Below are 25,446 nucleotides of genomic sequence, written 5' to 3' on the forward strand. Positions count from 1 at the left end.
TTTTTTTAACAAAGCAGGCGACTCCAATTTCACTAACAGTGCGATTCAGTCAGAGCAAACATCGATATCAATCGTAGCCAGTCTCGCCTACGAATTGTCATCCCTATTAATAGCAAAATTTTCATTCGTCAAAATCGCAGGGAGAATATGTCTGCTATTCTAAACCACGCAATTCGTCGCCAATTTGGCGCAACTGCGGCCAGGAACATGTCCGGCACTGCTGCCGTGGCCGGCGAGCACTCGGGTAAATATCCTTTTGCCAAATTCTGCAATGTTTGTGGGGTTAAGGTTATGTAATCTGGCTGTTAGGCAAGACCATCGATTTGGGGGCTCTCCTTTAACATATACGACTCCTTGCAGGTGGCTACAAGGTGTGGAAGCGCCTGTCCTTCTTCGTGGCCGTGCCAGCCGTCGGCCTGTGCATGCTGAATGCCTACCTGAAGCACCAGGAGGAGCACGACAAGCCCCGCCAGGAGTTCGTCAAGTACGACTACCTGCGTCGCCGCGAGAAGCGTTTCCCCTGGGGCGAGGGCAACAAGAGCCTGTTCCACAACCCCCATGTCAACCCCCTGCCCGATGGCTATGAGCACTAAGTGGACACTCGCTTAGTCGCATTTCCGTGTGGGGTGGAAGGATGGATGAAGGTTTTTTCTTTTTGGGTTTATTGGCCTGGCCTGGCTAACACACATTCGTATGCTGCGAGGAGACTTGTATTTAATGTTAAACTAAACTCTAAACTCCATGCGGAACACCACAACAAAACACAGACACTGCGGTTGGATCCTTGATTGAATAAAGCAAACGCAAGACGATTCGGTTCGGGCGAATAACACTAAGAAATATTTCGTTTAATGTGTAGCCAGCTGTAGGCTACCTCTACTGATGGTTGAATGTACAATTTAATGGCTGGAATTTGTCGCTGAATTTCCATTTTTGATCAGCGAACGTCCCGAGCCCTTCCTCGTTGCCGCTGCCTGCTGTCTGGTCTTGTGAGAAGTCTCTGCCGGGGCGACATCTGCCAGACGCGCCTGCCGGGTGCGCTTGGGTATCACAATGGCGTCCGTGGCCTCCACTTTGCGCTTCTTGACCGGCGGCGGTGGCGATGCTGGCTGCTCATCGCGCAGCAGCTCCTGCAGCAGAAACTTTTGCTCCGCCTCGTCCAGCTCGGCTTCATGTGGGTCAAACTCTGCCTCGGCATCGCTCTGGATCGAGACTCTGTCCCCATCGTTCTGGTACATGTCCATGTCCAGCACATGCTCATCCTCGATGTGTTTCTGCAGTCGATCCGAGCTGAGGAAGATCAAGTCACAGAACTCGCAGGCAAAGCGTTCGCCCTCCTTGTGCGTCGTCATGTGGCCCTCCACGGCGGCAATGTCGTGGATCTTCTCGTTGCACAGCGGACACTTGAGGGACAAGTTCGCGTGCTGCACCGAGTGCTCGATGAGGCTGTCGTAGCTCTGGTGCGACTCCCTGCAAATGCTGCAGGCAAACGAGGCGCCGGAATCCTGCTTGTGCATGCGCAAATGCCGCGACAAATGATGCGAGAGAATGTACGACTTGGAGCAATATTTGCAGGGATAGGCACGCTTGCCCGCATGGGCCACCAAATGGCGGGCCAGTTTGCTCGAAGTAACGAAGCTCCGGGGGCAGTGCTCGCAGGGAAGGGCAGATTCAAGCTGTGGACCACCTGCGGGGGGGAAAAGGAAGTTAATTAAAAGGTAACTTGAGGCAGCTCTGGCCACTGGCTCTTACCTCATGCCGCTCCAGGCCCTGCTTGAAGGCAAACGACTTGCTGCACATGGTGCAGCGGAATGGCCGGGACTTGGTGTGCCTTTCGGCATGCTTCGTCATGTCCTCGCGCGACAGGAACGGCTTCTCGCAGTGCACGCAAATGAACTTCGGCAGATCCGTGTGCGTGCTCTCGTGGCGATGGAGCAGCGCCCGACGCGTGAATGCCTTGTCGCAGACACTGCAGGCGAACGGCTTCTCGCCGGTGTGTATGAATCGATGCTTCTGCAGATCGTACTTGGAGAAGAACGCCTTGCTGCAGTCGGCGCACTGGAAGCTGCGTGCGCGCGTATGATTCAGGCGATGAATCTCGAGCAGCTGCAGCAGCGGAAAGGAGCGCTCGCAGTCCGGGCAGGGAAACACATTGGTCGCCACGATGGCAGCGTCCTTGGTGGCATCCTCTAGTTGGGGCACCGTATTGGGGCCTATAATCTCCGTGACAATTGCCACATTGCCATCCCGTCCACGTTTGATCTGTTTCGTGGCCAGTTCGGGCTCCACGGCCACTGCAGCGCCTTTGTTCAATATCCGCACGGAGGGTTTGTTCAGCACCTTTGGCTTGTTGGGCAATTTCTGCTGAACGGGCGGCACAGCTGCTGGCGGCGACGTTGCAGCTGCCACAGATGCTTCCGCTGCCTCCTCTTCCACTTCTTTGTCCATATCATCCATCATGTTCTGTATGTCATCCATGGACAGCTCCTGGTTGTTCTCCACCTTCATCTGATATGAATTGGAGCGTGTGGACGCTGTGGCCAGCTTTTTGGCCAGCAAACTCGTCTCCAGCACCTGGACATCCTCAATGATCACCGTCTTGGAGTTGGCCAGCGTGTTGAGCAGTTTCCTGGGCTGAGCGTCGGCCGCTTTGCCCGCAGTGACCACAGTCGGATTCTTGGTCGGTGGACGTGGTTTCTCCATCGGTGCTGGCAGCGTTCCAGTCAGCGGATATTGCCGCAGCGCTGTCTCCGCACGCTTGCACATCTGCATAAAGCGGTAGCTGTGCTCGAACAGCAGATGGCAGTCGAGGCAAATGTAGCTGGGCATTTTGTCATCAGCGCTCACCTGTTAAAACAAATAAACAGAAACATTTAAATAAGCGACATTTCGATATCTACACGATATTTTAACTACCATCGATGGACGCACTATCGATATGTTTGTTGGTCGATACATCGATCAGTATTAACATCCCTACTTTGGCGGCAAGTGCATACACACACACACTTGCATATCACATACAAAACACAAACATCAAGATTCGTGAGCACGCTTAACCTCCGTTAATTAATTGATTGAACGCGTCTAAGCCATAAAAGGATATTTAATCCATTACTCAATTGTTAGTGCATCAAAGAAAGAAAACAAACAACGAAACAGCTGTTGATTACCGCGTTAGTGGCATTTTAGTTACAAACAATATCAAAGAACCTGACTGACGGGCCCGGCCTCGCTCGCTTGGAAAGAAGGGCGCAACAATTGAAGGCAGAGAGAAGAAGGCAGGCAGACGCTGCGAACAAAAGGAAAAAGGCAGGCAAAAAGGAGAACAGAACCACACAAACAATTGACGCTGCAGTAGTATCGGCCGCTGCTCTGCTCTGCACTGCTCTCTCCCAAGTAGAAGATATCAAGAAGCAAAATGACGGACGAGTGCATCACTAGAAACTTTATTGTGCTCGGCTCAAATGGAACGGGCGCGGGCAATCGCAGCAGCATGGGCGATAGTACCGATGCCAAAGGCTGCGAGGGTAAAGTCGGCGGCGGCGGCGGTGGTGCATTGGCTGCAGCGAGGTAAGGTCCATGTGCATTGTGTGTGTGTGCGCGCTCTCTCACTCTCTCTGTCTCCATGTGTATCATTCTCCCGTTCCCTTTTACACAAGTATGCATATTATTTGTGTACACGCACACGCATCTGTGTGTGAGTCTGTGTTCCTTTGATACCCTTGCTCCCGATTCCGTTATGATTTGTTGCTGCCTGAATGAAATTTCTTCGTGCTGCGTTCTAACATTCTTTCTCTTAGTCATTTCCTTTGCCTTTCTTTTTGTTAACCAAATTGCCGGTAAAGTCCCAAAATTATGTTAACACCTGTGTCTCAATTAAATCATTTCTAATTTCGGCCACTGATATTTATCTAATCTTATCGCTGATATGACCGATGATGACCAATTTGATGGTTTAATGGATTTTCTGCAACTTATTCGTAGCCTTCCAGCCGCTGCAATCAACAGCAAGGCCCGCATGCCCGTGGAACGCTATGCCAGCGAGTACAACATGAATCACAAGCATCGCGGCCAGGCGATGATATTTAATCATGAATTCTTCGAGATACCCACGCTGCGTGCCCGCGCTGGCACCAATGTGGATGCCGAGGAGCTGCGCAAGAGCTTCAAGCGCTTGGGCTTCGAGGTGTCCGTGTACAAGGACTGCAAGTGGCAGAGCATACGCGATCAAATTCAGAAGATTGCCTCGCTGGATCACACGGACAATGATTGCCTGGCCATTGCCATATTGTCGCACGGCGAGCATGGCTGCATCTATGCCAACGATGTGCAGTACAAGCTGGACCAGATCTGGCACTACTTCACGGCCCAAATGTGCCCCACGCTGGCGGGCAAGCCGAAGTTGTTCTTCATCCAGGCCTGCCAGGGCGATCGCCTCGACGGTGGCGTAATGCTCGAGAAGAGCGAGACTGAAACGGATGGGGACTCATCCGTGGGCTACAAAATACCCGTCCACGCCGACTTTCTCTTCTCATACTCGACGATACCCGGTAAGGATTGGTCTTAGCTTCATTTTCCTCTTTGATTTACGTTTTCCCCTTTTGCAGGCTACTTTTCCTGGCGCAATATTAACAACGGCTCGTGGTACATGCAGTCACTCATCAAGGAGCTGAACAGCAATGCCAAAAAGTACGATCTGCTCACGCTGCTCACTTTCGTCAATCAGCATGTGGCCATCAACTTTGAGTCGAACGTGCCGGCCAACCCAATGATGGATCAACAAAAGCAAATTCCGTGCTTCACCTCCATGCTGACGCGCATACTGCGCTTCAACGACAAACCCAACGGCAATAAGGCTGGCTAAAAAAAAGTATCTCAACCTCACACCCAGCGCCCCGCCTGATACGTTCAACGCCCACAACAACCTCCCACCCCCCGCCTCAATGCGTCACTTTGGATTCCATGCTACTTAAAGTTTAGTTGTAGGTTCTTTCTAGCTTTATTGTTGACTAAATTTTCATCCCCACTCACACACACATTCATCATATATATATAATTAATCACTTGCCAATCGGGAAATTACAATTATTAGGCATTTAAGGTGAGATACACAATGGAGACTTATGCAAATATACAGCCACATATATATTTGATATCACCAATATTATATAAGACGAATATACAATGAAGATTTTATACAAAATATACACTGAAGATGATATATTATGAAGAAAATAAAAATCGTTTTGAAAATTTGTCTGTGCGCGCCAAACACCCTACTGTGAGTGGCAACGCCATCAACAGCTGGCGTGAGTGTGTGTATGCAGCTGCATGTGCTGTATTTGTGTGCGTACAGTTGTCACAATATTGTATGCAAAACAATGATTCCACACAATTAGCATGCCAAAATGGCACGATATCAATAGTTAATGTGGGTTTTAGGTGTGTGCTGATGAATGACCGATCAAAGGGCTTTTGCCTGGCCGGTCCCTTTAGCCAAGACCCCCCCATAAACGCAGTCTGTTCAGAAACCCCAAGCATTGTCTTAGCCAAGTTCTTTGCTCGGTTTTGCTGTTAGTGCAACTTTGAACCAATTTAAACATTCCGATCCGGACTTACCTCGGTGGATGTGAGGGCCATTATCAGCAGTGGTAGCGATGCAGTCGACTTGACGCTAGAGTTTTCCGCAAAAAGCGAGGCTATTTTCTCCCCAGTCAAGCAGAAGCGGCAGATTTTCTTCTCGGCGAGCTCGCACTCACGGGCTCTGGCGAGGTCTTCCATAGTGACACTGTTATGCTTTCACAATTGGCAAATTCACACACTTAATAGTTAATGGAGATAACAACTAAATAGCAATGCCGCAAACTGCACACAAAATTAGTTAGTTGCACGGTTTAAGCAGTGACACAAATTTTTCAGGCGTCTTTTCTTTTCACGAACCCTGCAGACCTGCCAGACCAGCGAAAGTTATCCGAGCTGCCAGACTGAACACACGCACCAGCGCTGCCACCCTGTTCAAAATAGTTCAAAAAACGAAGTTTGGGGCACGTTTTTGTTTTGTTTTTGTTTATTCCTGGCTATTCATCTCCATCTCGCAGACGAGCCTGCGTCTGTTCACCAATATCGTAGATGACATTCTGTTGCAGCAGTTCGTGGGCTTCGTACTTGAGCGACTCGTCGTAGGCATACTGTATGCTGGTGTCGTACAGCATCAGTTTGCACTTGGCCAGGGCCAGGATGCAGTTGCGCAGGCGGGCAATCACCTCGCGCTCGTTTCGCGGCACTGCTTCACCCAGATTCTGGGCAAAGCCACCCTCGCCGCCATCCTGCTCTTGAGCTTTGGGTGGCGATATCCAAATGTAGCCGTTGTTGCCCAAGATCACAGACGCCCCACAGGGCAGGTTGTGGAAGTGCATCTTGCGACGCTTGACCAAGGCGGGAAAGACCTTGACGAGCACGCCCTGGGACAGTTTTCCATACTTTAAACTGCGCGTGTACAGCGACAGGGTGCCCTCCTCGAAGATGTTCTGTAGAGGAAAACTCAATTTAGCTTCGGGGCAGGAACCCAACTGACGGATCACTCACTTGAACCTCAGCGGAGATGAGATCGCCCTCGTCCAGGTAGCGTCGCATCATCTGCTCATCCTCTGCGGAGCGTCGTCTCAGCTCTCCGCCCGGTAGATTCACCGAGGACAGCAGCAGTATGGAGTCTAGGCGGGAATTTGTGTCCACTCGCCAGCGCTTCTGTTGCACCTCAATGACGCGCGCCACCACCACATCACCGATCTCACCCACATAGCGACTCTTGAGCGGACGCACAGATATCAGTTTGTTCACCTTCTCAATCACACCGGCCACCGAGGCCTTAATGTTCTCATCCTCCACAAACGTGCCGTGACCACGCATGAAGCCAGCCTCCGGCATGACCACCTCTCCGGGTGTGTAGACACGCGGCAGGACGTCCTGCCGCTCGGCCAGTGCACACCAGTCCACGCGATCCAGCGCCAATTCGATTGTTGCATTTGTGGCCATCGCAGATTGAGTTTTCAATTGAAAATTGAAAATTAAACAAAACAAACGTAAAAACACGCGCGCCGTAGAACCAGTTCGATGGCGGAACTAGTTCGCTTCAACGCGGAGCCATATCGAATCAGCTGCTGTGGGTTGTGTCTGTCTCTGTTGATACTCATTACGCATCGGGGTGCCCATTTACGGAATATTATATACTCTTCGGCATATTTTAACTACGAAATTGAGTTCAATGTATTTTTACGGTGCAACGGAGTACAAAGGTATATTGAATTAATTGCAACCATTTATTAAATTACATTTTTAAGGTTATTAAAGAATATAGGGTGTCGAAACTCACATACGCATGTTTATTCTCCTTTTCCTCTCTCTATTGAGGGCACTAGTTCATCTCGGAACCACTCTTAATCAGCTGTTTTGTGTTGTGTCTCTCAGTTGTTGCTGCACGGAAATTACGCATATTTAAATGCAAATTTGCAATTAATATAAAAACATCTGCAAAATGGATCAGCCCGATGATAACTTTCGCTACATACACAGCAGCGCGCTCCACGAGCGCGTGCAAATCAAAGTGTAAGCTGGAAAGGGGCGTGGCAGTGCCTGGGGGAGACTGGGAAAAATCGAGAAATAATTTTCACTATCTTGCCAGTGGGACGCTCGAGGGCAAAAAACGTCAGCCAGACTACGAGAAGCTGCTGGAGGATCCCATATTGCGCTTCTCGGGCCTCTACTCGGAGGAGTATCCCTCGTTCCAGGTGCGCCTGCAGGTCTACAACAACGGGCGTCCCTACTGCCTGCCCGTGCACAGCGCCTACAAGGCGTTCGGCAAGCGCTGGAGCTGGAACGAGTGGGTGTCGCTGCCACTGCGCTTCTCCGACTTGCCGCGCAACGCCATGCTGGTGCTGACCATCCTGGACTGCTCGGGCGCCGGACAGACCACCATCATTGGCGGCACAGCGATCTCCGTGTTCGGCAAGGACGGCATGTTCCGGCAGGGCATGTACGACTTGCGCGTCTGGCTGGGCGTCGAGGGTGATGGCAGCTATCCCAGCAAGACGCCCGGCAAGGGCAAGGAGTCGTCCAAGTCGCAGATGCAGCGTCTCGGCAAGTTGGCCAAAAAACATCGCAACGGGCAGGTGCAGAAGGTGGACTGGCTGGATCGGCTCACATTCCGCGAGATCGAAGTGATCAATGAGCGCGAGAAGCGCATGTCCGACTACATGTTTCTCATGATTGAGTTCCCCGCCATCATTGTGGATGATATGTATAATGTGAGTGGCCAGGAGGAGCCTTTCTTGGAGGGAAATCGTTAATATTTGTGTTTTTTGTTGCAGTATTCCGTGGTTTACTTTGAGCCGGAGGGCGACATTAAGTATAAGCTGCCAGCTAAGCCCAAGCTGGTGTCCGTGCCGGACTCGGAAATACAAATGGAAAACCTGGTGGAACGCAAGCATCATCGTCTGGCACGCTCGGAGCGTTCGGGCATCTCGGATCGCGATGCCAAGCCCACAGCGAGGTACAGTAGATGTCCCTACAGCATTCCCCGCAGCTCTCATTCCCCCCTTTTGCTTGCAGCATTCGCGATCAGCTCCACACCATCGTCTACCGTTGTCCGCCCACTTATGTGCTGACCAGCGAGGAGCAGGATCTGCTGTGGAAGTTTCGCTTCTACTTGTCGTCGCACAAGAAGGCGCTGACAAAGTTCCTCAAGTGCATCAACTGGAAGCTGGAGGATGAGGTGATGCAGGCGCTCTGGATGCTGGCCAACTGGGCGCCCATGGATGTGGAGGACGCACTGGAGCTGCTCAGTCCCACATTCACCCATCTGCAGGTGCGCAAGTACGCCATCAGTCGCCTGGCACAAGCGCCCGATGAGGATTTGCTGCTGTATCTGCTGCAGCTGGTGCAGGCGCTCAAGTACGAGGATCCACGCAACATTGTCCATCTGCACAGCTGCATCTTCCCGGAGCGCGATGTGGCACGCTCCATGCTGGACGAGAACGGTTCGCTGATGGAGCAGAGCAGCATCTCGGATCTCAGTGGCACGAGCAGCGGCAGTGCGTTACATTCCTCGGTGATACCCGCCAATCAGCGTGCAGCGAGCGCACTGGCAGCCATCAAGGGCGGCGAGAAGTCCATCAGTCCCGCCTCAGGCGCTGCTCCAACTGGCAGCTTGGTGCAGACTCTGCCAGGTCCCAGCAGCACTCCCACACCTGTGACGCCCGCGCGTGTCGCTGATGCCACTGCCTCGCTGGTGTCCGACTCAAATTCCAACACGCTGATGCTGGCCGATGGCATCAGCTTTGGCAGCGTGCCCAGCAATCTGTGCACATTCCTCATCCAGCGCGCCTGCAGCAACTCCACGCTGGCCAACTACTTCTACTGGTATCTGTCCATCGAGGTGGAGGAGGTGGAATCGGTGCGCAAGCAGGACGAGCGCGCCCACGACATGTACGCCATGGTGCTGAAAATGTTCCTCAAAGTCCTCGAGAATGGCAACTTCAATCTGCGCGGCATCTTCTACAACCTGCGCAAGCAGCGACGCTTCATCGACGAGCTGGTGAAGCTGGTCAAGCAGGTGGCCAAGGAGCCGGGCAATCGCAACAAGAAGACGGAGAAATTTCAGAAGCTGCTCGCGGAGCAGGACATGTTCAAGATGAATTTTACGAACTTTGAGCCCATACCTTTCCCCTTGGATCCGGAGATTTACATTACAAAGATCGTGCCCATGCGCACGTCGCTGTTTAAGAGCGCTCTGATGCCGGCTAAGTAAGTGGGGGAAGCCCTGAATCCCCTCCTGAATCTTCAGCTAACGTTTCCTGTGTTCCCTCCTCAGACTCACCTTTGTCACATCGATTGCCCAGCACGAATATGTCGCCATCTTCAAGCACGGCGATGACCTGCGCCAGGATCAGCTCATCCTGCAGATGATCACGCTCATGGACAAGCTGCTGCGTCGCGAGAATCTGGATCTCAAGCTGACGCCCTACAAGGTGCTGGCCACGAGCTCCAAGCACGGCTTCCTGCAGTACATTGAGAGCTGCACCGTGGCCGAGGTGCTGGCACGCGAGGGCAACATACACAACTTTTTCCGCAAGCACAATCCCTGTGACAATGGGCCCTACGGCATCTCCGCGGAGGTGATGGACACGTACATTAAGAGCTGTGCGGGCTACTGTGTTATTACTTATTTGTTGGGTAAGCCGAAGGATGAATCCTGCCCCTGGCAGCTCCCTTAACACCTTCCCCTTGCTTTGCAGGCGTCGGCGATCGTCACTTGGACAACCTTCTCCTCACCACCAATGGCAAGCTGTTCCACATTGATTTTGGCTATATTCTCGGCCGCGATCCCAAGCCCATGCCGCCGCCCATGAAGCTGAGCAAGGAAATGGTCGAGGCCATGGGCGGCGTCAGCTCAGACCATCATCACGAGTTCCGCAAGCAGTGCTACACGGCGTACCTGCATCTGCGCCGGCATGCCAATGTCATGCTGAATCTGTTCTCGCTGATGGTGGATGCCACGGTGCCGGACATTGCCCTGGAGCCGGACAAGGCGGTCAAGAAGGTGGAGGAGAATCTGCAGCTGGGTCTCACCGATGAGGAGGCTGTGCAGCATCTGCAGAGTCTGCTGGACATCTCCATTACAGCCGTGATGCCAGCACTCGTCGAGCAGATACACAGATTCACGCAGTACTGGCGGAAGTAGGAGCGGTCGTTAGTTCTAAGTATTCAGTAGCCAATGACATTGTAGATCCCAGTAGGTCTGTCGATCTCCAGTTAAATGTAACCCCAAAGCCACGTTTGATTCATTTTTCGGGCTGCCATGCGCTCCAAGAAGCCCGTGTGGCTGCTCTTCAAGCTCCTCGAACTGCTGTTGAGCTTCTGCTGCTGCTTTATCCACTGGCGCTGCTGCCAGACTCAAGGCATCCCACACATCTTTCTGCTGTGCGGCTGCTACGGCGGCTCCAGCATCATCTGCGTGCTGTCCATTGTCGGCATGTTCTACGCGGAGAAGCCAACCATGAAGCTGGAGTCGGTGTTCAGCGCAGTGCTGGGCACGCTGCATTTGGTGACCATCTTTGTACACATTTATCTGGCGCTGCATGGCGACAGGCTGGGGGACAACTGGCAAGGCTTCTACGTGTGCTGCAGGGACAATGCCAAAGTGGCGCTCTACGCCACAGCCGTCTACTACCTCCACTGCACCTTTGCGCTGGATCTGCTGCTGACACACAGGCCCAGATATATCGAGTGCCCGGATGGCAGTGTGCGCAAACAGCCCCGGCATCCGCGACGCAGCATGCGCCCGCTCAAGCTCTACTTCATCAGCATTGGCGCTGAAAATTATCTAAATCGCTTTCGCTGGTTCCACCTGCTCACAGCCAACATGCTGGTGAGCGCTCAGCCATCCCAGAAGACCCTAGATGAGTCCTCCAGCTCCAAAGAGGAGCAAGTTCCATTAGCACAACCACTTAATGTTAATTAATTTCCTTTTATTTGCTTAAAATTACAATTTTCAAATCTTCAACGTCGCTTAGCGTGCAGCCCTGGCGCATCAGCTGTTTTTGGTGCATAACAACCCTGTACTGGTTAGCCGCGCAGTTCGTTATGGTTCTTGCGGTATTTTGAAAAACTATGCTGTGTGCATTATTCGTAGCAATCGCCGTTGTTGTAATTGTGCCGGGTTCTGTAAATTTGCGACTGAAATTGTGGCTTGGGCTTCGGACTACTCCTGGGAAAACTTCCAACTCCAACTAAAACTTCAATGGTGATGGCGATGGCGAGCGGTGCGGTAAGTCATCCTCTCTGGCTTTTTCATTTTTGTTCGAATGCATTGCTGGAAATTTTCGTCTGCAAAGTTTCGCCTGATTTTCATAGTTCAATGCGTGGTTTTGTGCCCCCGGGCGATGGGTGCCGTTCCCGGCAATGCCATTGCCAGTGGGCAACTTTGGGAGCGCATATGCATGTGTGTGTGTGAGTGTGTTTGTGCATGCTGGCTGCTTGCGGCTTTGTGCCTGTGCAGCCCCATGCTTAGTTAGTGGCAGGTACTCAAATCAAAAGTTTTTGCTAAAAGTTAGCCGGGGCAACTAAAGTTTCAAGCAGACGCACCGCAAAAGATTCGCATTTCCATGGCTCTCGGCCAGCTGCACTCCACTCCCACACATATGTATGTATGTATGTATGAATGTTGGTATGCATGCATACACCCTCACGCTCACTTACTCCCAGGCGGCCAACTAAGTTAGACATGGCAAAACTTGGCACAGCCGCCTCTGCCGCTGCCTCTGCTGCCGCCTCATACTAATTTGTAAATCGGGCGCGTAGTAAATGCTCTTATCGGAACCAAACGGCGCGCGGGGCTCGTTCCTTTTGTCCCTCTCTTTCTCAGTGTCCACTGCAAGGTGTGTTAAATATGGGTGAGGAAGTCGCACTTTTGATTACATTACACCAGTTTCTCGCTCTCTTTTTGTCACACCATCGAAAGACATGCAAATACACAGGTGAATTCATAGCATAAACCAAAACTCATTCTCGCTTTTGCTTACCTCGCATGTCATATACCTTGGGACGGTGCAGCTGAGCGCGTGTGAGTGAGTCACCCACAATAGACTGCACTCAAACTTTGCCTTTGTTATTGTCTGCGGCTGTGGCTGCAAGCCAGAGCCAAGCCCTCGCAGCTATCTCCCTCTCTTCTCCCCGACCGACCGCCCGCTGTCCATGTCCTGCATGGGGCAAATGCAGCACGTGTTCATTTTCGTGCAAAAGTCTGCTGGAATTCCAAGTTGGAGTGAAGTTATGTGCGCATTTTTGTTGGTGTGTAGCGCTGGCGCTCGCATTACGCCTGTGTTGTGTGTGTGTGTGTGAGTGTGCTTCTGGAAGACTCATTTTCTATGTAGATCAGAGAATGTTTGGTTTAGTTGGCAGCTAAATTTCACTACGTGCAGTTTTGTGGTGGGTGTTTTACGCACACATACAAAGTATATGGAATGTGAGTGCTATTACAGTAATAGTTTTGCCGGCTGACGATAAAAACAAAGCTGACTTCTCCGGAGAAGCGATAGTGCTGCCCGCCCCAACAGATTATTGAGTGATTGAGATTAACCGTAAGTGATGAGTAAGTGATGATGCACCAGGTAGAGCGAGATAGCCAAAGATTGGAAGAGAAGAAGAAAACTAGTCCTTACATCGAACATCAGCTGGCACGCTCATCAGTGCACATTTATTAATCTCTCTCTCTCTCTCTCTCTCTCTCTCTCGCTCTCTTTGTACATCGCCCACTTTCCATTTCAAGTAGTTCTTGTGAACCGTGTTCTAGCTCAAGTCTGATTTCATAATCAGCGTCTTGGCGTAACTGTAATTTAAAACCTAAGTCAAAACGTTGACTTCCTATATGCACTCGGTTTTAACTAGAACTTTGGAGTAATCGGGCGCTTACTGTTGTTGTTGTGTCTCCCCAAGTTGAGAACGAACCAAACTCCCGAAACGAAGGTTCCCATAGTCATACTCCGCCCCCCACCCCTCGCACCATTCCTCTTTGCTGCTCTTGGGCGAACACAAACCCAAAAAACGTCATGTACGTGCCGCTTGTGCAGCTCAATAGATCTTCGGGGTAATCAGTTTACGCTGACGTCGTTTGCTTACCACTTCCCCCCATAGCTACCCCGCCTGCCGCTTGCATTGCTGACCATATACATGCATACATGTAGTTATGTACATATGTATTCATATTCCAAATCCAAGTGCAAGTCGTGTTTCTACATGCGAAACTCTATGTAAACCGAAATGCTTCGTATACCCTTGCGGAGGGTATTATAATTTTTAGCACATTTTGGCAATGCTTAAAAGAATTTCCCAACTCATCTTATACCATATCCTTACTAATATCTCCATGTCATTTGACTGCCCTTGGTACTTTTATAATATAGGGTATCCAAATTGTCGTCACTCTAAGGTATCCCTTCCTTTGGTGTTATTTTTTTTTCAATTTTATTTCTGCTGCTGCTCTTGCTGCTGTCGCCACAGTTGTTGGTGTTGTTCGTTTTTCATGAACCGATACTAACACGAGTGCTACTATTTCAGTTGGTTACTAAACATTTAGTGCCTGCCCCTACCGCCCAGCCACCCTCCTTGAGTGAGCTGCGGGCTGACTAAGCGAACTGTCGCGTCATATTAACCATATTGTGGGACCTGGGACCCGCCGAAACGGGGGCTTTTGCATATTGCCTGTCCATGCCCCACAATCAGCACCCTCTCCACCTTCCCACCCGCATCTGTTGCCTGCATTTTGCTCCATTTGTTTGTTTGTATTAGAGCTGTTCTGTGTGTGTGTGTGTGTCTGGCGCTGTGTGTTTCCGACGTTGTTGTTGTTGTCCACAACGTGATAAAAACTTTAAACATTGAATTGTGAGACTTCGTCACTTGGTTGTAAATTGAAATAAGACTACCTTACTCTGCAGTCCCGTTTCTCTCCCTTCCCTGTCGCCCTCTGTGTCTCGTTAAACGAAATGAGACGCGAAAGAAAATACAAAAAAATCTATTGCAATTGTCAGCAAATTTCCTTCAAAGGCGAGAAAAGAACAACAACAACAGCAGTGGCATCAGCGAATTTGATGGCGAAGCAGTGGGCATGGAGGAGACAAAAAGGCATAGGAAGAAACTGAAAACAAGGAAGAGGAATATGTACATATGCAGAAGCTGTGGATACAGCTGTGGCATAGAAATAGAGCAAAAAGGGGAAGTAGAATTAGCGCAAAGAAGCAAAGAAGAGGAACGGCAGATTAGGAAGCCACGAAAATTTGTCTTGCTGTCGGTCAATTTTGCCACTCGCGTTGGTGTGCGTGCACATTGGAACATGCAGGTGAAATCTATTTCACCATTTCCAGACTAATGTAATGATAAATTGATGACTATTTTGGTTACAAATTTAGTTTCGGCCGGTAGAAAACATAAGCTTTACTTTTATGAGTTCAAATGCATACAAATACATAGAATATGTACAAATACGTGTGTGTGTATGCATGTGTACTTGTGTTTGCGTATGTGCCGACGTTTGTTTATGCGAAGCTCTGTCCGATTCCTCGATTCCAGCATTTCCCCATTCCGTCCGCGGCATTTCAGTGCAGTTTCTGACGCCTTCGGTTGGGCTGTCGTCCTCTCTCTCTCTATGTCTCCCGCTCTTTCTTTCTGTCTAGTGCGCGGTTTTTAGTTCTTGCTATTCCTACATCTTTTTTGTTTGCGCTTACTCCTCTTTACGTGTGTGGTTCTGCGCGTCGCGTGATTTGCGGTAGCATCGCGAAGGAAAGATATTGTACTTCAATTAGTCTTTGATTTTTCGTTTGATGCGCGCATCACTTTCGCATTGCGGTAATCAAATTAAATCGTATAAAGAACAAACGTGAGTCAAATTTGGATTAAAAATTGTATAAAAAACGTGTAAAAAGTTGAATTCAATTGAATGTGATCAAAGTGCAGCGTGAAAATTGTGAATTTACGGTGAGCTTTAGTCAGAATATTTGTATTTTAATTAGGTTTAAGTGAAATCTGCAGACTTCGAACCATTACACGTTTGTGCGTGACTGTCCCTTGATTTTCTCTCCAAAAATATCCAAAAAATTAATGTCAATGTTTTAAGCTCGTGTGTGTAACTAACTATAAAAGAAATATCTTATCGAATAACCAATGAAAATCAAAGCGTTGCAATGGCAATGTGGCCGTTTATGTGGTCGGAAATTACCGTTAGCAGAGTGCCAAGTTTATGGCTCTTGAGTCACAGACGCACACACACACACACACACACACCACGTGAAACGTAATGTTAGCGCAGTTTGCTTACCTTTAACTCAATTATCTGATAAAGAAAGAGCCACATACTACAGCTACGGATGTCGCCAGGGCTAGGGGCAGAGCACAGAGGGACAGAGGACAACGAACAGGAACGTTATCCGCAGTTTGTTGACCTCTTCCTCAGCTGATAAAGATTTTTTCCGTTTTGTCTTGCTTACTTTTAGTTTTGTGCAAAAAAAGTTTATTCTCAAAGCGGCACGAAGATCATGTCAATATGAGGCATGGCCAGGGTAAACAATAAAAACCCAGAACGAAAGTCTATCTACGAGAGAGTCGAAGGTGTGGATACTCTTGCGGATGGATCTATCTTGTTTAAGGACTAGATTATATAAACTATGATCTAATTACAAGTAATAGAACGTGTGCTAAAGCCGCAACAATCAGCAGATGCCCGACAATTGCTCCATAAATGCCGGCATACCCCCTACAAGAGTAAACTTCGTACACACTTTATGGCCAAGAACCTGGTCCCATCATCGTACTATGTGGTCTGACTATATGGTAATTAGGAGCGAACCATAGGCACACGCAGAGCTCCACTTAGACGTCTAATAAGTAAAACCCGCACGTAGCCCAAATAAAAATGGTAACAGAATCGAACGTTGGGTCTGGTCGCCGGTCTCTGGGCTGGCCTGGGATTGGTGACAGACTTGGAGCGGGTCTTACTGCCAAGGCCAGTGGATCTATCAGGTTAATTACCCGCCATTGTTAATCCTAGTACTGCCGCCTCCCCCGCACCTCCCTCGCTCCCACTCTGCGCGGCCAAAGTTGATTTTCGGTTTTCTGTTTTTCGGTTCTTTTTGTGGTTGCTTTTTTTCTAAAATTTTTGTGGTAATAATGAATTCAATTATTGTCACTTGAGTGCGTTAAGTATGCGGCAAAGGTATGTGCGCTGTGCGCTGTGTGCTATCTGTATCTGTGAGATACATTTGTATGTAAATACGTGCCCAACAAAATCAAGCGTCGACTCTGCGTCACTTGAAATTAAAATGTTTGTGCAAAAATAGCAGCAACCAAAGTAGAAAATAAAGTAATGAAAATAAAGGCTCAAAACTAGTTTTTTGTGGTGATGGGGAAGGGGCAGTGGATGTCAGGGGGTACAGTCGCGGGTGGACTAATGACTTCTGAAAGGAATTACGTTGGATTACATTTAATGGGTTCAATGGGTTCAAGTTACAGATTCTAGAGGGTTTTAAGATTAAATTTGAAATTGTAATTGTCATGGGAAGAGTGTCCGGGAGTAGTTTCTGGAATATTTACCCCTTAACTGGTTATAATAGAATCTTTAAATCCACTTTTATTTCAGCTTTAGTGTGAAAAACTTTCCAAGAATCACAAAAATTATCACTGAATAAACGAATTTAGTTACTTTGCACATTAAAATTCCAATCACATTCATTTCTAGAGTTCCTAAATGATTAATATATCCACTGATGTCTGTCTATATTTATACAAATAATTCTAAAGATATATATTATAGGCTTATCGCACCTTTTTTGGGGCTACGTGATTATATTGCCATTCAAACAACAAAACAATAAGAAATATACAATAATAATATATTAAATATATTTATGTATAATAAGTATGTACAACAATCCCCAGTCCGCTGCTCTCTCTCTCTCCCTCTCCAGCCAAAAATGTTCGCCATTACAAATTTCGCATTGGCAGCAGTCAAATTCTGCTGCCGATTTCGCTTCTAATTTATTAATATAATTTAATTTCTTTATGGGCTGGCTCTTTGGTTCGTTGTTCTTTGAGGCGCTGGGTGCTCCGCCCCAAAAAAAACTTTACACAAAGCAAGAATTTAGCTTTTGTTTTGTGTGAACGATTGTGTAGGCCACCTCTCGCTCGCACCTACAGACGGCGGCGCTCTCCTCTCCCCGTCTTACTCTCTATTGCTTTGCGTTCTTACTCTCTATAGCTGTGTGTGTGTGTGTGTGTGTTTCTGTGTGTATTTGTTGCTGTTATAAACATGTTTTGGCATTAATAATACATTTTTATTCGCTAATTTAAATGTTGCTTACTTTAAAACACGAAAACCAGTTGGGGAGCCACAGCGATAAGTCACTAAGCCAAACACATACACGATGTACATAAGCATTTACATGTGTATGTATGTATGTATTTGTGCATGTCGCTCACACTCACACCAAGAACCATCTGGGTGGAGCCTAAAACTTGGATAATTTACTTAGTCTCTGGCTCTGTGCGTGTGTCTTTCTGCCTCTCTGTCTGGGGTTTTCCTTTCTGTTATTTATGCATTTGTTCAACTCAAACTTGGGAATTATTTGATGGCGATTTAAGAGTTTCCCCCCTTAAAGTTCTTGAAAACAATTGTTGTCTGTGTGTGTGTGTGTGTGGTGTGGGCTGAGGGTGTCAAGTGGGTGGTTGCGTTTTGTGGGTGATTAAACGCCCACAAAGAACGCCCCAAACAGCAGGCACAGCCAAGGGATCCTTGTGCCGAGCATTAAACAAATGAAAAGCCCCAGCTGTACCACAAACCTCTGTGGCCTTCTGTAGCTAATTTTTGCTCATGATTTGCTTAAACTTTGATACAATTTTGGGTAATATTTCGAGCCTCAGAGAGACCTATAAATTGGGGTAATATTTCGGAGGTGGAGAAGCTTTGGTTTGTGGGGGAACTAAAACAAAATACAAGTTCTTAGACCCGAACTTTGTGCCACTTGCTGAAACAAAAGACGCTGCCCCAGATACAACGGGTGACAATTGGCTTGGGGGTAAGGAGAATGAGAACACATTCAAATTGGAGCGGCATTGAGTGGAGCGATTGAAATGCGACAATTTGTTGCTTCTCAAGTGCACAGCTTGAGCAATCCGAAACGAATCACAGCCCAGACACACAGCAGGGGCACACACTCGTATGCTGCTCAACATTACACCAATCAATCGGCCAGCCGGAGCCAGCTGCCCTTTCGTCAAATTCAAATAAACAAAAGCCATTAGCAAATGTATCCGAAAGATGCGGCGGCGACACTTGAGCTGGTGTAATCAAATCATAAATTTGTATGGATAGATATGGGAATGTTTTTCCTTATGCCATTCTATTAATTTCCATTAGGGTCTCTCGTTCCTCGCAGATACAGTACGTGGAGTGTGGTGTGTCATTCCAACCCTCTGCCAGGCGACGCTTTTGAATTGCTTCAAGTATCTGTATCTATGGCACAAGATACAACAAAGAACAAAACAACAAAAAAAGACTGTACTTTGTCACTGGCAACGTTAGAAAGGAAACCCCTCTCCCATCTGTTGGTTGCAAAACGGAACTCCTTTTCATCTTTTATTTCTCCATTTCCATTTCCATTTCCATTTCCATTCTCATCTCCTTCTCAGCTCGGAGATTTATTTATCAAACTATCTTTGAGCACATTGCAGCATCCCTCAGCTTGCCTCAACCTCAATCTTAACCTCCGAGTCTGTTGAGTTTTTGCGACAGGGAAGTTTCTTCCGGTTTCTCTCATTGTCTATACTCTCTCTCACTTAGGATCTAAATGTCGCTGCGGTTATTGGGTTGGGCAGGGAACACCTTTCTTTTATTTTTTTGCTAAGGATTTGAGTGGACTTTGGCTGGATTAACACAGTTTATGGAATATTGTTGGACATTTTTGCTGATATTTTGTCAAAGGAAATATCAGAAAATGGCTCTCAAGCAATTTATTTGATCCCTGAACTACCTTCTGCCTTCTTGTAGAGCATTCCAGGCTTCGGCTCTTGTGTGACATTAATTTCTGGTTTGCCCTGCCCTACCCTTCCATGGAAATAATCCAAAATTCAAAAAGTCGACGACGCGCATATTTTAGGAAATCATTTCTTGATTACGACGTTTGAAAACAATTTGTCTTTCACTCTTTTCGCCTCAGTTCGCCCCAGCTTTGGTTATTTTTGGGTACTTTAAATAAACGCACACACAGACATATGTATGAGATGCGGATCTGTGTATGTGTGCATGTATTGTGTACTTAACTCAAAGTTGTGCGACTCGTTGAGACAAAAAGAGCGACTGAGAGGGAGAGACAGCGACAGCGACAGAGTGAGTAACTTTTTTTTCTTCTGTTTTCTATCCATTATTCTTGCGCCCATTTTGATTTTTATTGTTGCTTTTCCATTGGCTTTCATCAGTAAGAGAGAAAACAGAACTCGAGACATTTGAATAGAAGTTGTTTTTGTTGCCTGATAAAAAATGAATTTAAAATTTCATCTCGATGTTATGCCCTAGGGAGGAGGGTATAATGGTTTCTTAAAGTATTCTGATTCTTGTAATGACTCATATGAAAAGGGTATCAAAAGTTTCGGTGTCACACGCTTTCTTTAAGCAAAATGTTTGCGCTTACGGTTTTCGCTCTCACTTGAGTGTGTTGTAGGAGGAGATGGTTAAAGGAGAGAGCTCGACTCGCGCCGTTCTTCTCTCTCCAACGGCAGGATTGAACACTTTACTGAATGAATTTTTCGTGTTTGGCTGCGGGGCTGCGTCGCTGCGGCAACAGAAGGTCAGCCAGTCACAACAAATGGCAGCAACACCTGTTGAGGACACTCACACATGCAGGCCGAAAGACCGGCGGGCCTCTCTCTCACACAGACACGCGCCGCCAAAAAGGACTGCAAGAACATGAACAACAACAACAACAGCCGCAGCAGTCGTCGCCGCAGAATTTACTCACGTGCTGTGCTGTGTGAAATGGCCAAAAACGAGGAAGAGAGCAGCGGAGGCAACACATGCTGAGAGCACACGAGAATCGCTTCGCTTCGTTTCGTTTCGTCTCGCCCACCCCCTCTCGCAGTCTATTGTACCGTACGTTAAAGGTGAGGCGACAGACGGCGATAGCGCTGTGCTGTCCTTCCGTTTTCAGCTTTCTGCACGCTCTCTCTCCCGCTGTCGCTGTCTCTGTCGCGCTCTGTTTCTGCTCTGTTTTTGTTTTGTTTTGTTTTGTTTTGGCTTTTTCTCTTCGTTCGCATGCATGTGTATGTACATGTGCAGGGCCTGGCCTCTGCTCTGCTCTGCTGTTTTTGCTAATGTCATAGGTCAGGTTCAGGTTATGGCCCTAAACGAGGATGTGGGACGGATGCGGAGCACAAAAAGCGACAGCTAAATGCCACTAAATATGCAACAACAACAACAAGCAACCGATGGCATGTGTCTGTCCCGCGCGACTCGTGTGTGTTTGGATGTGAGTTTGTGGTGTGGTATGTGTGTGACTCAACGACAAACGTGTTGCGACATGTCACAACAGGATTGCCCGACTCTCGCTTGAGTTCTTTCGCTCCTGCACATGCTGTTGCTGCTGCTGCCAGTGTATCGGCCTGATAACAGCGGAGGAGCAGCAGCAACCACAAGTTTGTAATGTCAACAGTTGGTGGCGGCGGCCGAGGAACACATGTTGAGCCTCGAGACATGACAACCAAAACGGGGGCAGACGAAAGCAGAATGTGTAGAACGAACGGAATAAGCATAGAGAGATGATGGAGAAACGAGAGTGCCAGGAATTTGATTGACGGCAAACGGGATATCCTGCACTACAGCAGACAAGTAAGGGAAGAGCTTTTGAGCTTTCTCATGCACTTCTCTCTCAGCAAACAGCAGCTAAGGTTCTAGGTGCATTTCTGAACAAAAAAGCAGCTGGGAACTGTGGCATTGGCAGTTGATCTACCAGTCTCCCTATCAAATGTAATCCCTCAAAGAAGTTTCAGTTGTGAATACAAAGGAACTGCAATTAAAGTCATCGAATCCTCAACCATTATAAAATAAATCTTTTCAACTGCAAAACTAGAATGCCCCCAGGCAAAGAAAAATTAAATAAAAAACCTGAATGCCTCTCTAAGAGATTCCTGCTATCGAATAACATTTCCGATCCCAAGATCAACTGTACATTGTACACAAATGCGTCGCATACCGCATGATAAATCCACACCAGGAATAAAAATCGCACGCAAAAACCGAAACCGAAACTAAATTATGAACACCCCAAAACGAACAGCGAGAGAGAGAGAGCGAGGGAGAGACAGCGACTGATCTCTGACTACCTGAGCAATATAATTCGTACCTTAAGGCAGAGTTTGCTTTGGATTTGTTTTATTTATCGTTGTCGTTGTCGTTGTCGTTGCTTTTGTTGTTGTACATCATCATGTTCCTGGTAAAATATTTTTTGCGTCTTGTGCAAACACACCTCTATAGGAAGAGAGAGAGAATAAAAGTGAGACTGGTGGTGGGGGGGAGAGATAACAAAAGGAACACGTTATCCTTTTTTTCATGTTAATGGTTTATGGTTTTCCTTGTTTTGCGTAGTAATAGAAATCGAGGAACAGGAACAGAAACAGAGGGCGCACGAGTGAGTATAATAAGAGCGGCTAATGCTCCGGAGATCTACCACGGACTGTCTGTGTGTCTCTCTCTCTTCTTCGTCGTGGTCCTCATCCACGTCTTAGGCTAAGCATAAACAAAAACGCTGCCAAACGGGATGAAGCGGGATGAAAGCCAACAACTAAATGCGTCTTTGTTTCCTACTGGGGTTGCCCTTACATCTGCCTTATATGCGTAGTTTTAGGAACTAGTTTTTCTCCTCCTTCCTCCGCCCATCGTCACGTGATTTTCTTTTGGCAAAACTGCGCAGCTGCCTTTGGCTCCTAGTCTTTTGTTTAAAGATTATACAGAGATGTGGAAGTCCAGGAGTGTGCGTGCGTGTTCGTTTGAAGATCAAATTTCCATTTGGACAGGTGTCCAAAGAGCAGTCCCTGCTGCAAGCAATCAAAGTTGAGACTGTAAGTAGTCCAACCCTCACATGATACGAGGACCATCCCTCCCATGGGATTTCACTCTATTATTAAACAAATTAAAATCCTCTGACAATCAGAGATCTCGAACATTTTAGAGTCGGTGGAAAAGTGGGTGGATTTTTGAAGGACAACCGGCAGGCATCAAGTTATGAGAAGTATCTGCTGCGTATCTGCATCTGCATAGATGTCTAGGTAAAAACTGTACCACATTTGAAATTCAAATACGAGCCGAGCTGGGCGCTGAAAATGTATTTCAATTTTCCCCCTTTTGTCGAGTGGTTTTTGTGTGCTGCTGCTGCTGATGGAGGAGAGATTTCCAAATCACATGCCACCAGACCTCGGCTCTAAAGTTAGGCAAATGTATTTACATATTTAGCAATAAGGAACAATCCGAGCAAGCGGCAGGGTTGCACACACACACACACACACAGCCACACAGAGACCAAAAACACAAAGAGATACTCGAATCAGATACAAAGTCAGCGGCAGTCGAGCCGTGTTTAGATATTTACCCCAAGATACGACATAGAATGGGTTGCCAACGAGCAGGAGGAACTTTTGTGAGGGATAACCCAGGCAATAATCATCATAATATCTCGTAGTATGTACAGTGCTGTACATTTGTATATGTATTTATGGCACAGCCATTGTATTGTGTAACTGTATTAATGGGCTAAATATTTTTGATTGCCATGAAGCCATTTGAGTTTTCTCAGTCTTTTCCCAGCTACAAATTTAGATTTTTATTAACGAACTTTGTCTCCCAGCCGTTCCCTCCCCTTCCGCCCTTCCTTCCTACTGCACTCATTCGTACATATTGCCCAGTGAGGCGTTTGTAAATTTATATTGAAATCAAAGCCATTGTCTTATGGGTTACAACATTTCCATTGAACCACCAAGAACACCCTCGCGGCCGCAGAGGGTTGCTTGCTTTGCTGCCACTTTTGAATACGAAATGGAAACTGGGGGGGAAAAAGCACGGATATCCCGAAATGATGCATTAAACTGCTGAAAGATGTGCAAATTAGTTGCGACCAGCGACCAGCGGCAATTGGAATTGCTGCATGCAGCAGCAGCTCTCGCCGGGGGTGTGGACCGGGGGCGGTGCGTAGAGAATTGCGTTTGAAAATTGCTGAATAGAGTTGTTCAAATGGAATGATTGAGGCACAGCGATATGAAAGAAAAACTTCCAAAATTGTAATCAACTCATTCGGCAGCAGGTTGAGTGCTAAACAAGGTAAAAATAAGGTAAAAATTATCTTTAATATTCGACATCAGAATTCACTTAAAGTTACTTGATCTCTCGCTTGGAAGATTAATTGTTAAAAAATAAAGAAATGTTGAAACTTAATGGGATTTCTCTCTCTCTTTATCTTAGCCAGAGATGCCTTGGTCCTTGGTTTGTACATGAAGTCCATCAACTAAATGACAACCATCCCTCACAGATGACTCGCCCATATTGTTGTCATTGTTCATTCCTTCTAGCTGCAATAATTAATTTTCCCTAAATCCCGATATCAGTTTTATCTGTGGAAAACGTTTTAAGCTGCACCTCCCTGGCTGCCCTCTAAAAAAAAAAAACAGAAACCAGAAAAAGAAAATGAGCAAACCATAACCAAAGCGACAGAGAGTGGGGGGTCAGAGTGTAACAAAACAAAACAAAATACGAATGCGAACAATGAGAGATATTTTTAAATGGAAAAATTTTCGTATTTAATCCTCACTATGTATGTCCCATATGCACTCCGCGTACCTTTCTCACACATCCATCTAGCCATCTATCTATCCATCCATCCCCGGCTATTCCATCTATTCGTCTGTCTGTCTCTTATGCGTTTCGGTGGTGGGCTTCTAACTAACCCGACCTTAGCATGTAGTTGTTGTAATTCATCACCTACAAATCAATCATTTTGACGAAGCAACTCACTAAAACCGAAAGAACGAAAGAAAAGAATCATAGAAGGAGGTGGGGGAGGAGGGAGAACAACGAAATAAAAGGAATCGCACTGAGAGCGAGAACCGTATAAAATGCAGTTACGAGTGCGAGCGGTATAACCGAACACAGACAATAGATCAATGCTTCCAATATCAAAGAAGTCGGCTTGACCTTTTGACGTGCGAGTGCATAGCCATAGCCACAGCCATGCCCAAAAGCGAAGCGTGAGGAGCAGATTGCTGGTAGATGGAAGCCTGTCTGTCTCTCGGCTCAACTAATTGTCTCCCAATGGATCACTACGCCTCTCTCTCTTTCTTTCGCTCTCTCTGTCTCTGACAGTCTTTCAGGCGCATGAAAAATGTTTTCATTTCGTAGATTTATGTAGATATGGCCAAGGTGCATAAACACGAGGTGAAGCGCACCTCAAGATGAGGCCACACAGTTATCTGTCTCTCTTCTGCTCGCCAACGCAAGAGCGCCTCTCCTGTTGTGTACCCACCCTGCATTGATATACCTTGCATATAACCATAAAGGTGCGGTGTAGGTGTAGTTCTCCGCTCTCTCCTTCTCCCTCTCTCTCTCTGTTGGCACTTAATTTGTTGTTGCTGTCTGCAGCACAGCATATTTCGTTCTTTTGGTGTTGGTGTGAGATTACGCATTTTTGTTCTCGTTCTCGCTTCAGACCTCTGCCTGATCTTTGGCTCGGCATTTGACGATCCTTTCAGCATTGGAATTCCTCTCTTGTCTCTTCGCTTGCCTTGTCTTGGCTTAGTTTACAATGCTCTTTTGATTAGGCCACGAAGGTGGGCCTCCGCACCGTTCCGCTCCGCTCCCCTGCCCTGCCC

The 25,446-nt window shown here is 47.5% G+C and overlaps 7 protein-coding genes across 9 annotated transcripts in view; 5 read left to right on the forward strand and 2 right to left on the reverse strand.

Moving 5' to 3' along the window:
• The first annotated feature begins 84 nt into the window (after window positions 1–84).
• Window positions 85–810, forward strand: LOC117889981 (cytochrome c oxidase subunit 6A, mitochondrial). Its single transcript, XM_034794562.1, has 2 exons — window positions 85–244; window positions 361–810. Exons 1-2 carry the CDS (start codon window positions 148–150, stop codon window positions 591–593), a joined length of 330 nt encoding a protein of 109 aa, XP_034650453.1. The 5' UTR covers window positions 85–147; the 3' UTR covers window positions 594–810.
• Window positions 811–817: 7 nt separating this feature from the next.
• On the reverse strand, window positions 818–5,962 carry LOC117889977 (zinc finger protein 358). Its single transcript, XM_034794557.1, is given in 4 exon segments — window positions 818–1,663; window positions 1,666–1,687; window positions 1,753–2,847; window positions 5,623–5,962. Coding segments are annotated over 4 exon segments (2,043 nt in total). The 5' UTR covers window positions 5,785–5,962; the 3' UTR covers window positions 818–899.
• On the forward strand, window positions 3,011–5,192 carry LOC117889979 (caspase-1). The gene is made up of 3 exons (XM_034794560.1): window positions 3,011–3,573; window positions 3,988–4,553; window positions 4,611–5,192. Exons 1-3 carry the CDS (start codon window positions 3,422–3,424, stop codon window positions 4,865–4,867), a joined length of 975 nt encoding a protein of 324 aa, XP_034650451.1. The 5' UTR covers window positions 3,011–3,421; the 3' UTR covers window positions 4,868–5,192.
• A 79-nt stretch (window positions 5,963–6,041) lies between the features above and the next one.
• On the reverse strand, window positions 6,042–7,124 carry LOC117891460 (exosome complex component RRP4). The gene is made up of 2 exons (XM_034796943.1): window positions 6,589–7,124; window positions 6,042–6,530 (listed from the first exon to the last, which is right to left on the reverse strand). The coding sequence occupies exons 1-2, from the start codon at window positions 7,033–7,035 to the stop codon at window positions 6,081–6,083; spliced, it is 897 nt and encodes a 298-aa protein (XP_034652834.1). The 5' UTR covers window positions 7,036–7,124; the 3' UTR covers window positions 6,042–6,080.
• Window positions 7,125–7,445: 321 nt separating this feature from the next.
• LOC117890909 (phosphatidylinositol 3-kinase catalytic subunit type 3) lies at window positions 7,446–10,826 on the forward strand. Its single transcript, XM_034796023.1, has 6 exons — window positions 7,446–7,605; window positions 7,682–8,303; window positions 8,367–8,548; window positions 8,608–9,801; window positions 9,869–10,230; window positions 10,293–10,826. The coding sequence occupies exons 1-6, from the start codon at window positions 7,535–7,537 to the stop codon at window positions 10,736–10,738; spliced, it is 2,877 nt and encodes a 958-aa protein (XP_034651914.1). The 5' UTR covers window positions 7,446–7,534; the 3' UTR covers window positions 10,739–10,826.
• LOC117889871 lies at window positions 10,778–11,518 on the forward strand. Its single transcript, XM_034794379.1, has one exon. The coding sequence runs from the start codon at window positions 10,856–10,858 to the stop codon at window positions 11,516–11,518; it is 663 nt and encodes a 220-aa protein (XP_034650270.1). The 5' UTR covers window positions 10,778–10,855.
• A 151-nt stretch (window positions 11,519–11,669) lies between these two features.
• Window positions 11,670–25,446, forward strand: part of LOC117892734 — a 43,513-nt gene continuing 29,736 nt past the window's right edge. Inside the window, exon 1 of one of the 3 annotated variants that reach the window (XM_034799156.1) lies at window positions 11,670–11,824. In XM_034799156.1, coding sequence (XP_034655047.1) covers window positions 11,798–11,824 — 27 coding nt within the window. In that variant the 5' untranslated portion in view covers window positions 11,670–11,797. Of the gene's footprint in view, window positions 11,825–13,008; window positions 13,137–15,361; window positions 15,526–25,446 lie in introns of those variants that run through there. The other 2 variants (XM_034799158.1, XM_034799159.1) reach the window with 2 other exon arrangements.

Source organism: Drosophila subobscura, chromosome E (genome assembly GCF_008121235.1).
Source record: "Drosophila subobscura isolate 14011-0131.10 chromosome E, UCBerk_Dsub_1.0, whole genome shotgun sequence".
Taxonomy (NCBI): Eukaryota; Metazoa; Arthropoda; class Insecta; order Diptera; family Drosophilidae; genus Drosophila; species Drosophila subobscura.

Bases quoted from the DNA above. Each gene is read 5' to 3' on its own strand.
- LOC117889981 (XM_034794562.1), top strand. From the start codon at position 148: ATGTCTGCTATTCTAAACCACGCAATTCGTCGCCAATTTGGCGCAACT. The intron at 245-360 runs GTAAATATCCTT...GACTCCTTGCAG, and splicing joins CGTGGCCGGCGAGCACTCGG to GTGGCTACAAGGTGTGGAAG.
- LOC117891460 (XM_034796943.1), bottom strand. From the start codon at position 7,035: ATGGCCACAAATGCAACAATCGAATTGGCGCTGGATCGCGTGGACTGG. The intron at 6,531-6,588 runs GTGAGTGATCCG...TTTCCTCTACAG, and splicing joins TCATCTCCGCTGAGGTTCAA to AACATCTTCGAGGAGGGCAC.
- LOC117889979 (XM_034794560.1), top strand. From the start codon at position 3,422: ATGACGGACGAGTGCATCACTAGAAACTTTATTGTGCTCGGCTCAAAT. The intron at 3,574-3,987 runs GTAAGGTCCATG...ACTTATTCGTAG, and splicing joins GGTGCATTGGCTGCAGCGAG to CCTTCCAGCCGCTGCAATCA. The intron at 4,554-4,610 runs GTAAGGATTGGT...CCCCTTTTGCAG, and splicing joins CTCATACTCGACGATACCCG to GCTACTTTTCCTGGCGCAAT.
- LOC117890909 (XM_034796023.1), top strand. From the start codon at position 7,535: ATGGATCAGCCCGATGATAACTTTCGCTACATACACAGCAGCGCGCTC. The intron at 8,304-8,366 runs GTGAGTGGCCAG...TTTTTGTTGCAG, and splicing joins TTGTGGATGATATGTATAAT to TATTCCGTGGTTTACTTTGA. The intron at 8,549-8,607 runs GTACAGTAGATG...TTTTGCTTGCAG, and splicing joins GATGCCAAGCCCACAGCGAG to CATTCGCGATCAGCTCCACA.
- LOC117889871 (XM_034794379.1), top strand. From the start codon at position 10,856: ATGCGCTCCAAGAAGCCCGTGTGGCTGCTCTTCAAGCTCCTCGAACTG.